Below are 13747 nucleotides of genomic sequence, written 5' to 3' on the forward strand. Positions count from 1 at the left end.
ATCACTCTTGGAGTCATGTGATATAGCTTTATATCATCATGGCTGTGATTGCCTACAGCCTTATGTCTCTGGCCTAAGCACAACCATAATGATATACAGTTGAAAGAAAAAGTATGTGAACCCTTTGGGCTTACTTGGATTTCTTCATAAATTGGTCATAAAATGTGTTCTGATCTTCATCTAAGTCACAACAATAGAGAAACACAGTCTCCTTAAACTAATACCGCACAAACATTATACGTTTTCATGTTTTTATTGAACAAAACATGTAAACATTCATAGTGCAGGGTGGAAAAAGTATGTGAAACCCTAGGCTAATGACTTCTCCAACAGCTAATTGGAGCCAGGAGTCAGCCAACCTGGGGTCCAATCAATGTGATGAGATTGGATGTGTTAATTAAAGCTGCCCTGTCCAATAAAAAACACACACCAGTTTTGAGTTTGCGGTTCTGAAGAAGCATTGTCTGATGTGAACCATGCCTCGCACAAAAGAGCTCTCAGAAGACCTACGATCAAGAATTGTTGACTTACATAAAGCTGGAAAGGGCTACAAAAGTAAATCTAAAAGCCTTGATGTCCATGTGTCCACGGTAAGACAGATTGTCTACAAATAGAGAAAGTTCAGCACTGTTGCTACACTCCCTAGGCGTGGTCGTCCTGTAAAGATGACTGCAAGAGCACAGCGCAGAATGCTCAATGAGGTGAAGAAGAATCCTAGAGTGTCAGCTAAAGACTTACAGAAATCTCTGGCACATGCTAACATTTTTGTTGACAAATCTACAATAAGGAAAACATTAAACAAGAATGGACTTCATGGGAGGACACCACGGAGGAAGCCACTGCTGTCAAAAAAAAACATTGCAGCACGTTTGAAGTTTGCAAAAGAGCACCTGGATGTTCCTCAGCACTACTGGGAAAACATTCTGTGGACAGATGAAACCAAAATTGAGTTGTTTGGAAAGATCATACAACGCTATGTGTGGAGAACAAAAGGCACAGCACACCAACATCAAAACCTCATCCCAACTGTGAAATATGGTGGAGGGGGCATCATGGTTTGGGGCTGCTCTGCTGCCTCAGGCCCTGGACGGATTACTGTCATTGATGGAAAAATGGATTCCAAAGTTTATCAAGACATTTTGCAGGAAAACTTAAGACCATCTGTCCGCCAACTGAAGCTTAACAGAGGATGGACAATGCAACAGGACAACGACCCAAAGCATAGAAGTAAATCAACAACAGAATGGCTTCAACAGAAGAAAATACGCCTTCTGGAGTGGCCCAGTCAGAGTCCTGACCTCAACCCGATTGAGATGCTGTGGCATGACCTCAAAAAATCGATTCACACCAGACATCCCAAGAATATTGCTGAACTGAAACACTTTTGTAAAGAGGAATGGTCAAAAATTTCTCCTGACCGTTGTGCAGGTCTGATCTGCAACTATAGGAAACGTTTGGTTGAGGTTATTGCTGCCAAAGGAGGGTCAACTAGTTATTAAACCCAAAGGTTCACATACTTTTTCCACCCTGCACTATGAATGTTTACATGTTGTGTTCAATAAAAACATGAAAACGTATAATGTTTGTGCGGTATTAGTTTAAGCAGACTGTATTTCTCTAATGTTGTGACTTAGATGAAGATCAGAACACATTTTATGACCAATTTATGAAGAAATCCAAGTAAGCCCAAAGGGTTCACATACTTTTTCTTTCAACTGTATACTCCAACTCGAGCAATATTGCTTAATTACTGTAGTTAATACCATTGAAGGTACTGCACATCGCGAGGGAATTAGCATCAAGTTGTTATCGTCCGATGGTGTGGACGCTAATATAGTTAACGTTATAGTTATCTTTATAGTTTGAATGGCTCTTAACATGATTGTGCCAAATTCTGTGCTGCAAAGAACCTTATGGTTAAGTATTTGAACCTTATGGTTAAGTATTTGAACTTACATCACTGATTAACTTAAAGTCAATATAATGATCCTTGATTCTATTTAATTATAAATAAGACTTTCACTGGCACCTATGGTCCACACTATGAACACAAGAACACATTCATTTTGTGGCAGTGAAAATAAAGGGGGAGTTATAGCCTAGTGGTTAGAGAAGTCGAGCTTGTAACCCAAGAGTTAACAGTTTGAGTCTTATAGCCGTAGGGTTTCAACTGTGGTGCCCTTGAGCAAGGCACCTTACTCTAGCACTGGGATAGCTGCTCACTGCTCCAGATGTGTGTGTTCATGACTTGCAGTGTGTGTGTTCACTAATCACTGGGATGAGTTAAATGCAGAGGTCACATTTTGAATTTGCATTGCATACTTGACAAGCTTGTCACTTTCTGTGCTGCCTGATACAATAAGCGGCCAATCACGGCAAACCCATTGTTAATACTTGAAAATACCAGGCAGAAAGCACTGGCTTCATTTGATTGACTTCAGAAAAGAACGGTGCACTGCGTTTTGTTGCTAGGCTTCCACCGAATCAGCTGTCCTGTCAGTGAAGTATTAAACCGAGAGTGCTCTTGAAACTTTGGTTCTGTTTCTAACTTCGCTCGGTGTTTCACTATGGGATTCGCTTTGGGCGTGACCAACTGTGGAAGCTCTTATGACACCACGTCTGTCTTTGACAGACCGGTCTACCTGTGACCAGGCTCCGCCTTATCCATATCAGCCCCTGTCTACGTCATTCGCGCTTTCTTCCTGTGGGAAACTGCAACAAGCTCTGTCAGTGCATCCCGACTTGCTGATTTTTGTTGTGCATCAATGCCTGTGAAAATCCTGGAAAGGAGGCTGAAAGTGACGGTGGCTAACAAGCAGGACGCTTGCCTGTCTGGAGCTGCCTCGACAGCGACTAATCATCTCCCGCAAGCGAGTACTAGCTGGGAGGAAATAATGGAAGCTGAATCCCTGGATATGCCTGCGCTGGTCGATGGCATCCTCACGCAGGAGGATGGTGAACTGGGGGATGAGGATGCAGATGGCGATGCTAATTCTGACCTCCTCGATCTGGATATGGACGACGAAGAGGAGGAAGACAATTCCCTCTTCCCGGCCCAATAGTCCAGACTAGCGCAAACGATTTGGCCCCTTCTGCTGCCGCCAGGCCACCCAGAAGTGAGACAGCTCCTGTCTGCTTGTATGAAAGAGATGTCTCATTATTGGTCCAGCCCCTTTAAGAGCAAGCTCCCCACCAAGGGACAATCAATGCTGGAGATTCAGAGCTGGGGTTGGCCAGATCCCCAGCAGTGGAACCTTTAGTGGCTTATCACCTCCATCCGAATCGATGAATCAATTCTGCCTCATCACAGATTTCACTGCAGAGTAAGATGGAATAACTGAACGCTGCAACCTTTCAGAGGATGTACAAATACACAGGGCAGTCTGTATGCTCGCTAAATGCTGTTACTTTACTGTCAGCATACCTAGCAGAGATTTTGGAGGAGATGGGGCAGCAGTTGGACTCAGGAGCACCGTACAGGTTCTCTGGGATGAAATATGTGTCCTGAACAATCTGATCTTGCGCTCCTCACGTGGTGCGGTTCAGGGCTGCGGTCGCGTGATGGGTTTGGCCGTATCAGGTGAGAGAGCGGTGTGGTTAAACCTGTCAGGCCTGGGCGATGCTCAGAAAGCGGAGGTGATGGATGCCCCTTACGACCTGACTAAGGGTTTATTTGTACCCGCTCTTGAGAAAATGAGAGAAACCAGCACCCTCAGGACACAGGAGGATGAAGCTTTCCACCTCTGCTTGCCACGCAAACAAGGGATGCGACCGCCCTCTCAGCCGACGCGGCAGGGCTTTGCAGCAGCCGCAGCGGCAAGAGTAGGGCTGCAGCTATCGATTATTTTTGTAATCGATTAATCTAGCACTGAATCAATCGATTAATTTTTGTGTGTGTTTTTAAAGAACCAAAACAAATAATGCATAACGAAAATGACGTGGCTGTAAAATGTTCAAGCATTTGGCTTTTATTTCTAAAAAAACAGAGTTATTGACATTTGGCTCCGAAAAATAAGCCTATTTATTTCAATTTTTACCCATTTAGTGTTTATAAGTGCCAGTGCCAACAATTAAGCACTTTAATTTATTAATATACAGAACAGGTTTCATGCTGTGATCTAGCCCTGACATCAAAGTATATATCTGGTTTATGTAGATTTCTACACCTACAGCATTTACCATTAGGCTACTAACAAATAATATATCATTTCTGGGGTGAGCCTATTTGTTATGGTAACAACCTGTGTGTGTGCGCGCACGTGCACCCATGTTTGTGTGCACGCGTGCTGTGTGTGAGGAAGAGTGACACCCCAGTCAGACCAGTTGCTTCATTGTAATAGAACGCTGCATTTGGTTTGCATCAATTGCATTGCGGTGCATTTTAGGTTAAGAATCCGTACGAAAAATCACAACATCACGTCCCGCTGTATACAGTGAATGAATGCATGCTGAAATTATTGTTGCGTGGCTACATAAAAGTTTAAGCATATGTGATGCATTGCGTGATCGGTCTGACTCGCTTGAAAGAGAGATGAGGGTGCATGCGTGTGTGTGAAGGCGGGGGTCCTTTTTTAAGCTATACTCTCTTGCAATTGAACATGAATACGTTTACTACTTAAAAACATCAAAGCTAAACATCATATCCAGTCAAACCGCATAACGACATCGCTACAAATACAGTATGGGATTAAAATCAGCGAAAGCTACGGCACCTTGATTCAGCGACGCTTGGTAACTTCTTTGCTTATCTCCTTGGATTCCCCGTGGAACAAAGGGCCTCAACAACAGCTCTCCAACGCAGTTTATTCTGGACAGCCTTTTTCAGTTCACCCCACGACTGGTTGCTCTTCTTCAGGTCCTCTTCGCAGGATTGTCTCCAGGTGGTCTTAGGGCGACCGACCCGTCTCTTTCCCTGAGGATTCCACTGCAAAGCCTGCCGGGTGATGTCCTGTGGGGGCTTCCGCAGGGTGTGTCCTATCCATCGCCATTTACGCCTGGCAATCTGCTGCTTGATGGGATCTTGGTTTGTCCGCTGCCACAAATCAGTGTTTGTTAATTTGTCTGTCCACCTAATCTTCAGTATGTTGCGAAGGCAGCCATTATCAAATACTTGGAGTTTGTTGGTTAGGGTGTTGGTGACTCTCCAGGTCTCTGAGCCATAAAGGAGGACAGATTTAACGTTGCTGTTGAAAATTCGTAATTTGTTACGGACAGATAGGGATGTTGACCTCCAGACTGGTCTCAAGGTAATAAAGGCGCATCTAGCTTTCCCAATTCTGGCTTTGATGTCCTCATCAGAACCTCCTCTTGCAGATACCATGCTGCCCAGGTAGGTGAAAGAAGTGACTTCTTTCAGCTCGCTGTCTCCAAGGGTGATTGGCTTCTGCTGCTTTTTTAACAGTGTCATGATGACAGTCTTTTCTAAATTGATCTGCAGTCCAGTCTTGGATGCTTCGTGGACTAGGTTATCGGTTTTCTGTTGCATATGTTGGCATTTCTGTGACATCAGGCACAAGTCATCTGCAAAGTCCAGGTCTTCAAGAAATTGATTAATGGACCACTGGATTCCGGTTTTTCCTGTTTTAGTTGTCTGATGCATCACCCAGTCGACCACTAACAGAAAGATCATTGGGGAGAGCATGCATCCTTGCCGGACTCCTGTTCTCACCTCAAATTCCTCTGTCAATTTGCCGTTATGGATAATTTGGCACGTGGCGCCTTCATAAAGTTGTTGGATCAGTGTGATGAAACTTTGAGGGATTCCATAATGGTGAAGGAGCTGCCAGATGGTTTCCCTGTCCACACTGTCGAACGCTTGACGAAAGTCAATGAAGTTAAGGTACAATGGTGACTGCCACTCCAAGGATTGTTCGATAATGATTCGGAGTGTGGCTATCTGATCTGTACATGACTTGTCTTTTCTAAAGCCGGCTTGTTCTGGCCTAAGTTTTTCTTCCACTGCATCTTTCAGCCGGTCAAGAATAATGCGGGTCAGTACTTTGCTCGGTACTGAGAGTAGCATGATGCCTCGCCAATTCTTGCAGGATCCTAGATCTCCTTTTTTGGGAAGTTTTACCATGTGTCCTTTTTTCCAGTCTGCTGGTACTCTTCCCACCCTCCAAACCTTCTGCAGTAGAGGCAGCAGCATGTTGACTGTGGTTGAAAGGTCTGCCTTGAGCGCCTCTGGGGGAATTCCATCTGGGCCAGCTGCTTTCCCATTTTTAAGATCTTCAAGGCTTTTAGGATTTCTGCTTTCGTAGGTGGGTTGGTGTTGACTTTGAGTGGTGAGTCTGCAGGGGGGATGTCTGGCCTTTCTGATGGCAGGGGTTGATTTAGGAGTTCTTTAAAGTGATCAGCCCATCGTTGTCTCTGGTCTTTCTCTTTACTGATGGGGTTTCCTACTCTGTCTTTAACCGGTTTGTCCACATTTGACTTCTTAGTCGAGAGAGTCTTAGTGACCTTATACAGAGTACTGAGGTCCCTCTTTCCTGCTGCCTGTTCTGCCTCTGTTGCTAGCGCATCATAAAAGAGCCTCTTGTCTTTTCTGGCACTTTTCTTAACTTTCTTGTTTATTTGGGTATATTTATCTCGAAGAACTTTCTTTTCCTCTTCGTTCTTGTTGCTGTTAATCTGCTGTTTGATGTCTTTTCTGCTCTTTATCAGTTGCCATGTGTCACTGGAGAGCCATTCCTTGGTTGTCCATTCTCTTTTGCCCAGCACTTCTTGGCACGTGTCTGTCAATGTGTCTCTTAGGAAGCTCCAGTGTTCTTCCAATGGTGTTTCTTCTGTCACCAAGTTCAATACTTCAAATCTGTTTTTCAGGGAGGCTGAAAAGGTGTCTCTGTAGTCTTTCTCTTTCAGCCACTGGGTGTTAAACTTGATGTGAGGTCGGTTGGCTATGTCTCTGAAGGCTCGTAGCTTGACTTTGATTGTTCCAATCACCAAGTGATGGTCTGAGGCTACATCTGCCCCTCGTTGGGATCTTGTGTCTTGCAGGCTTCTTCTCCATTTCCTAGAGATTGTGATGTAGTCTATCTGGTTTTTGGTTCTGGTGAGATCCAGGTTTCTTTGTGGATGTCTTTATGCTGGAATACACTGCCACCAATTACTGGGTCATTAAAAGCACAAAAGTCAGTGAAAAGCTCGCCATTTTCATTCATTTCTCCTAGGGCCTGAGTTCCCATAATCAACTCTTTTCCAAGGTTGTCTTTTCCTATCTTGGCATTCAGGTCACCCATCAATATCTTGATGTCTCTCTTGGGTAACTCGTTGACTACTGTCTGGAGGGAATTGTAGAAGTTTTCTTTTGCTTCCTTGTCAGCATCATTAGTAGGCGAGTAGCATTGGATGAATGTAACTTTCCTTCCCTTGGAGTTGAACCTTGCTGTCATGATTCTAGAGGAGACTGGCTGCCATTCCATAAGGGTTCTGGCTGCTACTGGAGACATCATGATAGCAACTCCCTCTGTGTGGTCATGATTCTCGTCTGCATGTCCAGAATATAGGATTTTCTCTCCACTGGCAAGAGATGTCATGCCAGACCCATTCCATCTGCACTCACAGATTCCCAGTACTTGGATGTTATATCTGTTCATCTCACTTGCTACCTGAGCTGCTTTTCCAGCTTCGTGCATGGTTCGTACGTTCCAAGTTCCGATCTTTATTGTTGCTTTTATTGTCAGGAGATTCGTCAGCTGGTTGGCTTCCGTGCGGCTTTCACCAATCTGCGTCATTTGTCCTCCTGTAGAGGCATCTCCCAGATTAAAGCACTGGTTGGATTCTTCTGTTGCTTTGGTTTCTGTAGCGTTTGGGATTTTACGGGGTGGGGTTGCTGGTCCCACGCCCAACCCTCCTCCTTTCTCACCCGGGCTTGGGACCGGCCATGGCGGAGTTGACGCTTGGTAAAACAGCAGTGAATGTTTTCGGTTCAGATGCTGAATGTAATGATAATGTAATGATCCCAAACTTTAGACATTCTCTCTCTGCCATTTATGGACATATTTACTCTCCGCCATCGCGCCAACTAAATTCAAAATGTATCATGCGCTATGATGAGCTTTCTGAACATTGAACAACGGTCCGTGTGAATCTGATCTCGGAGTGTGTAGTGCGCGTCATAGGAATTTAACGAGGCTTCGAGGCAGAATTTTTGCATCAAGGAATTTTTTGAATCGAGTTAATCGAGTAACTCGATGAATCATTTCAGCCCTAGACAAGAGGGAGGCCGATGAACATGAGAGCTGTAAGACCTGCTCACAGCGGACCACAGGCCGGTCAGCGACCATGACCGGATGGCTCCGGACCTTGGGGAAAACATTAATTTGCGGCCACTGCGGCTAGCAACCGTCCACCCCACCCCGAGGAAAGGAAGAAGAAGCATGCGACCTTACACGCCAGTCGTCCCCTGCCCTTCTCTCTCCACCTGCAAAGAGAAGAAGGTGGGAATACATCCCTTCTGTTCTAAGTTCGGTAAGGGCTCATTATGTTCGCTCTCCTCTAGTTCAGACAAAAGAGGGAGGTCTGAGCCATGTTCAGTGTCACCAAGCACTCACACACACAGGGGAATTGAAAATAAAACATGCATTATCACAGCACGGGCTGAGGGCGATAAGCTCCCTTAGTTCAAAAAATATAAAAATAAATGTTGCACTATCGCAGCCAGGCAAACAGCCGAGGGCGATATGTTTAAAAAAAACATGCAAACACACGAAATGCACTTTCCCAGTTCCACTGCTGGGGGGAGCCCTCACTCCTTCAACGGGAGACCGCATGGTGCACGTGATGATGTCATCACTGTACGATAACAGCGGGGCTGAAGTGTACAGGGGTCTTCTCTCTGCCCGCATAACCAGCTGGCGGATGCATGGTTCAACCATGGGTTTTAGCAACAGTTTTACGGGGATCCAATTTGTTGTATAACTGCCTCATTTCAACGGGGTAATTATGTCAGTGGCCGAGGGAGAATTCTTGGGTTTTGATGGTCGAAATCGAAACCCTTTTGAGCAAACAGGCAACACGAGGAGGACGAGGAGGAGAGCCATCAGCATATTTACTCCCATTATTTCGTAGTTTCAAAGAGAGGTGGCACAGCCCTCCATCAATTTTGGATCAACGTATATTAAACAAGCACCTAAGAAAGTATTCATTCAAAATGTTGATACACAGGGTACTTTGTCGATCGATTCACCCAAACGTTTGGCTTGTGACAATGGATCTGTCGGACGCATACTTTCACATAGACATTTACCCCTCTCACAGGAAATTCATCAGGTTTGCATACCAGGACACAGCATACAAATTTCAAACTATACCCTTCTGGCTATCTTTAGCTCAGAGGGTTTTTGCCAAATGTGTGGAGGCAGCTCTGTTCCCGTTGAGGGGCAAGGGAATAAGAATATTGTCTTACATAGACGATTATCTGATATGCTCGTCATCGAGAGAGCAAGCCATAAAAGACACAGGGACGGTCCTGATCACCTCAGCGACTTGGGTTTCAGAATAAACATGATTAAAAGCCAGTTAGTGCCCTCTCAACAAACAAGGTATTTGGGGCTCAACTTAGACTCCCTATTGTATCGAGTCACATTGACGGAAGAGAGAATAGCGTCTTTAACACAATGTCTCACTCGTTTTCAGAGGGGAAAAGTGGTGCCATACAGGCTGTGCTTGCGAATGCTGGGGCTTATGGCTTCAGTGATCGCTGTAGTACATTTAGGGCTACTCAAAATGAGGGATTTCCAGTGCTGGATCGCTGGTTTATATCTGTGCTCTCGCCGGCATCTCAGCCGACCAGTGAGAATCAATCATACGTGTGCCGAAACGCTCAGACACTGGAGGAACCCTGTGACGCTCAGGACAGGGATTCTCTCAGGGGCGGTGTCTTCCAGGGTAATTATGACAACAAATGCATCTTTAAAGAGCTGGGGAGCAACCCCAATGGGCAGAGCAGTGAGCGGTGTGTGGCCGCCACAGCTGATGCACAAACACATACATTATTTGGGGCTATAAGCAGTGTGGTCATCACTGTACGACAACAGCGGGGCGGAAGTGTACTGGGGTCTCCTCTCTGTATTCGAAAGGCTACACCAGGCTTACTTAAAACTCAAGCCTTTCAACTGTGCAGCAAATCTAAGAATGGCCCCAACCCACGGGGGTCAATGGGGTTCGACGTCTTGCCTCATACTACAGACGATTTGTCAAAGACTTTGCCACAATCAGTAAACCCCATAACTGCCAAATTCCATTGCACTTCTGAACACCAACATGCTTTTGACAGGCTTAAAGAGCTATTCTCTTCTGTTGAGCTACCCAATGGATACACAAAGACCATAGTAGCCTACAGTGGCTTACAAGAAGTAAAAATAAACTGACTGGTAATTAGCACGGTGGCTAGAGAACCCACCTCCATTAACCCATTGACCCACCTCTTTGTCACCAGGCTGTGCAATGCAACTTTGTCAGTAGCCCTGCAGACCATACACCTGTAAACTCTACCCTGCTGTTTTGTCCAGTAGGCGTAATACAACCCATTAGTACCATCTGTGCCACTCTGTCTTTTGGGTTGAGTCCAGAAAAGTTGGGCTCAGCCCAGGCTGCTGATGCAGATATAGTTCCTTTTAAAAAGTGGACTGAGGAAGGAGAAGAGCGTCCCTCCAGGGAGAGGGTGTCACCCTATGGACCAGCAACAAAAGCATACTTGAGTCAGTGGAAAGATTGTATTTAAAGGATGGCATTCTAGTACCCGGTTCTATCTGATGAAAAGCCCTGAATTCTATCTAAGTTTTTCAGAAAAATGCCATGCATCACATGCACAACATTTTGGAGTGGAGTGAACGCTGTCCAGGTTACACACCAGATACTTCTGGTATAAAATGCGTCACGATTGCACCTGCTCCAGCAAGCTACCCAAGCACAGTGCTACGGGGTTTACACCAAACATGATGCTCTTCGGCCAAGAGTTAACAGACAGAGAAACTAACATTTTACACTCATTTAAGAATTTATGTAAACTAACCGGGTCATAGCAAACCCGTAAATGCAGCATAAACCGTTTGCTATCGTGACTCTGACAGTATAGAGTTTAAACAACAACATCATTAATCATTAATCCAAGAAGTATAAATGACGATAGCCATCTTACACTCATTTAAGCAAGTATGTAGCTATAATCATACTTACAGATTGTGGTTAGGAGACGCATGTTGTTCCAAATAAAGTGGGTACTAAACCATCTTTCATTGCCAAACGTCTAAATCCCTCTGTTAAAAATTAATTTTAACCACTGATTCTTCACAGCCAGACACGTTTAGTATATCCCTCTATGAAAAAGTCTAATTTGGTAGTGAAAACAACACAAGCTGAAAACACAGCGTGATATGATGTTTACACACTAACTAGCTGTGGGCGGGTCATAGTTTTCGTTTCTCCCGCGGGTAAGGCTGTAGGCGGAGATTATCTCATGTGACGTGGAAGCGTTTGTGTGACGTGGATAAAGACAGGCAGGAGATTCAATGCATATAACGACTCGTTTCAGCGATTCAGAGTCGACTCCCTGCTTTAGAAGCCAATAACTTTATTAATCGTGCACTTTTTGGTTCAACTACTTTGCACATTGTTTACATTGATGGACAGCTACATGACACACTGCAATACAGGTCAGTTTCGATTTTGGATCTGTGTGGCTCTTTAAAAGGTGCGATCTAATCTTGTTTACATATAATAAGCCTGCTCCCGAGCAGGTTTGAGCTTACAGACCTGCTGCTATGACAGCAACTCTCTGATAAGCAAATCAAGCCAAATTATCAACAATAAATTCAGCTAACTGAATAATCCAAAGAACAGCCCCCTGGTCTAAAGTAGAAGGTGCAAAGCTGAGATCAGCTGGCAGAAATGCTGCCTCACCTGTAGCCTGGTAAGTACGTAGATTTGATTGCTTTAAAAAGTGCTAATATTGCAACTGGCTTTTGAAGAGGATGGGAGATGAGTCTTTCATTAGTTTATTGCATGTTATGCCCAAAACACACCCATAACTCATTACGAGAGAAACAACCCTTTTAGACCATGCCCTGTGCGCGCCGACCATTTTCCCCATCGTTAAACTAGCAAAAGTGGAGTGGTTAGAGGTGTCCAATCATGCTCCTATAACTCAAATCTCTCTTTCTCTCTCTCTCTCTTTCAAAAGAAGAAACTGATTATTTTTGTTTATTTTTTCCTTTTCCTTTGTGGTGTTCCTACCCATTCTCACCAAGATACGCCAAATTCAGCTTCTGCGTGCATACGATACGCCAGTCCTTCCTATTCACTTATATGGCGAATCGTTTTGTGTCGTTTTATTTGTTTTGTGTTTCATTTGTTTTCTGTTTTTAAAACCATTTTCGCTTGGGTTTAGGGTTAGATTTCACATTTGTTTAAGCAGGTTATTTAATATACAGGTTTCTCTATGCTTTTGTCTATATTTAAGCCATGGTCGCTTGGAATTGGGGTTAGAGATGGGGTTTGGGTTAGGATGTCATTTTTATATAACAAAAAGTGACAATGGTAAAAAAACTAGAAAACAAATGAGAAACCAATAAAAAAAGACACGAAACGATTTGCCATAAAAGTGAATGGGAAGGACTGGCATATCATATACAAGCAAAAGCGGAATTTGGCGTATCTATTGCATGATAATCACACTGCGTGTCATTTTTACGCTTTTTGGTGAGAATGGGTTGGGTGTTCCCAGTCAAAAATGAGTGGCCTATGGAAAATACCTTATACTGTAAATCATTTGTTATGTAAAATATAACCAAATATTGTCAACTTGTTTTCTTTTATTTAGGACTAGTTTTGTATTTCTTTTTGAACTGGTTAAACTGGATCACTGATCTGATCTTATGCACCTCAGTTTTTGACAAAATAAGATTTAATCCAATCTTTGGGTATAATATAGCACAACAAGTGACTTATAAGAAATCTTTGATAGGCCGGGCATTTTTGACCAGGAACACCACAAGTGTTATAGGGTTTTGAACACAGTACAAGGGTTAAAATAAATCAAAAAGTACAGAATTTCTAATCATGCAGTGTGTAAAAAAGCCAATAAATCTGCTGATGGAATTGTTTTCTGGTTCTGACTGGATGTAGAATTTGGTTGTTTTGTAACCAGCTGTAAAGGCAAAGAATATTTGGTTTTAATTTGTTTAGTGTATAATACCTGTAATATGATAAACAGAGTTGAAGCCAATCCCAAATCTCCCAACTTTTGTTGGATCGTCGTGTTTAATGCTTCGGCCGACTTTCTGAATCCCCTCCCAGTCTTCATCTGTGAACGCAGCGTCATTGAAAGCGTAGAGAGCAGGGCCTGCCAAAAAAACACAGTTAACACAGTAATTTAATACACATTATTACACGGGTCTCTGGAATGCTTGATTCTGATTGGTCAGTTGAGACATTTGCAGGTTCGTTCTTTTCAAATAATAACCGCTCCAAAGTAATAACGCATAGCCGGACTACTTGTACGAGTAAAATCGCTCCGCGCCAATAAAGATCAATAAAGATTACTGTTTGGCACAATCTTGTGACAAACACTTGACAACCACGACAAGACACAGAGAGCTTACTGAGACTGAACTTGACAAAATAGAGCATGACAGCTACGAAGCCAACAAACAAAAAAAATACAGAATGGGCATTAAAACTTCTCAAAGACTGGCTAAAAGAGAAAAAATGGAGACAGACAAGTATGAAGCAGAGGATCTTAATAAGA

The 13747-nt window shown here is 43.8% G+C and overlaps 1 protein-coding gene across 1 annotated transcript in view; it reads right to left on the reverse strand.

The window, feature by feature from the left end:
* LOC141350230 (sacsin-like) overlaps positions 1–13747 on the reverse strand; it is a 43853-nt gene that overhangs the window by 20721 nt on the left and 9385 nt on the right. Inside the window, exon 5 of the mRNA XM_073854888.1 lies at positions 13196–13342. Within this exon, the coding sequence (XP_073710989.1) occupies positions 13196–13342 (147 nt within the window). The remainder of the gene's footprint in view (positions 1–13195; positions 13343–13747) is intronic.

The sequence above is a fragment of the Misgurnus anguillicaudatus genome, chromosome 17, assembly GCF_027580225.2.
Source record: "Misgurnus anguillicaudatus chromosome 17, ASM2758022v2, whole genome shotgun sequence".
Lineage (NCBI taxonomy): Eukaryota > Metazoa > Chordata > Actinopteri > Cypriniformes > Cobitidae > Misgurnus > Misgurnus anguillicaudatus.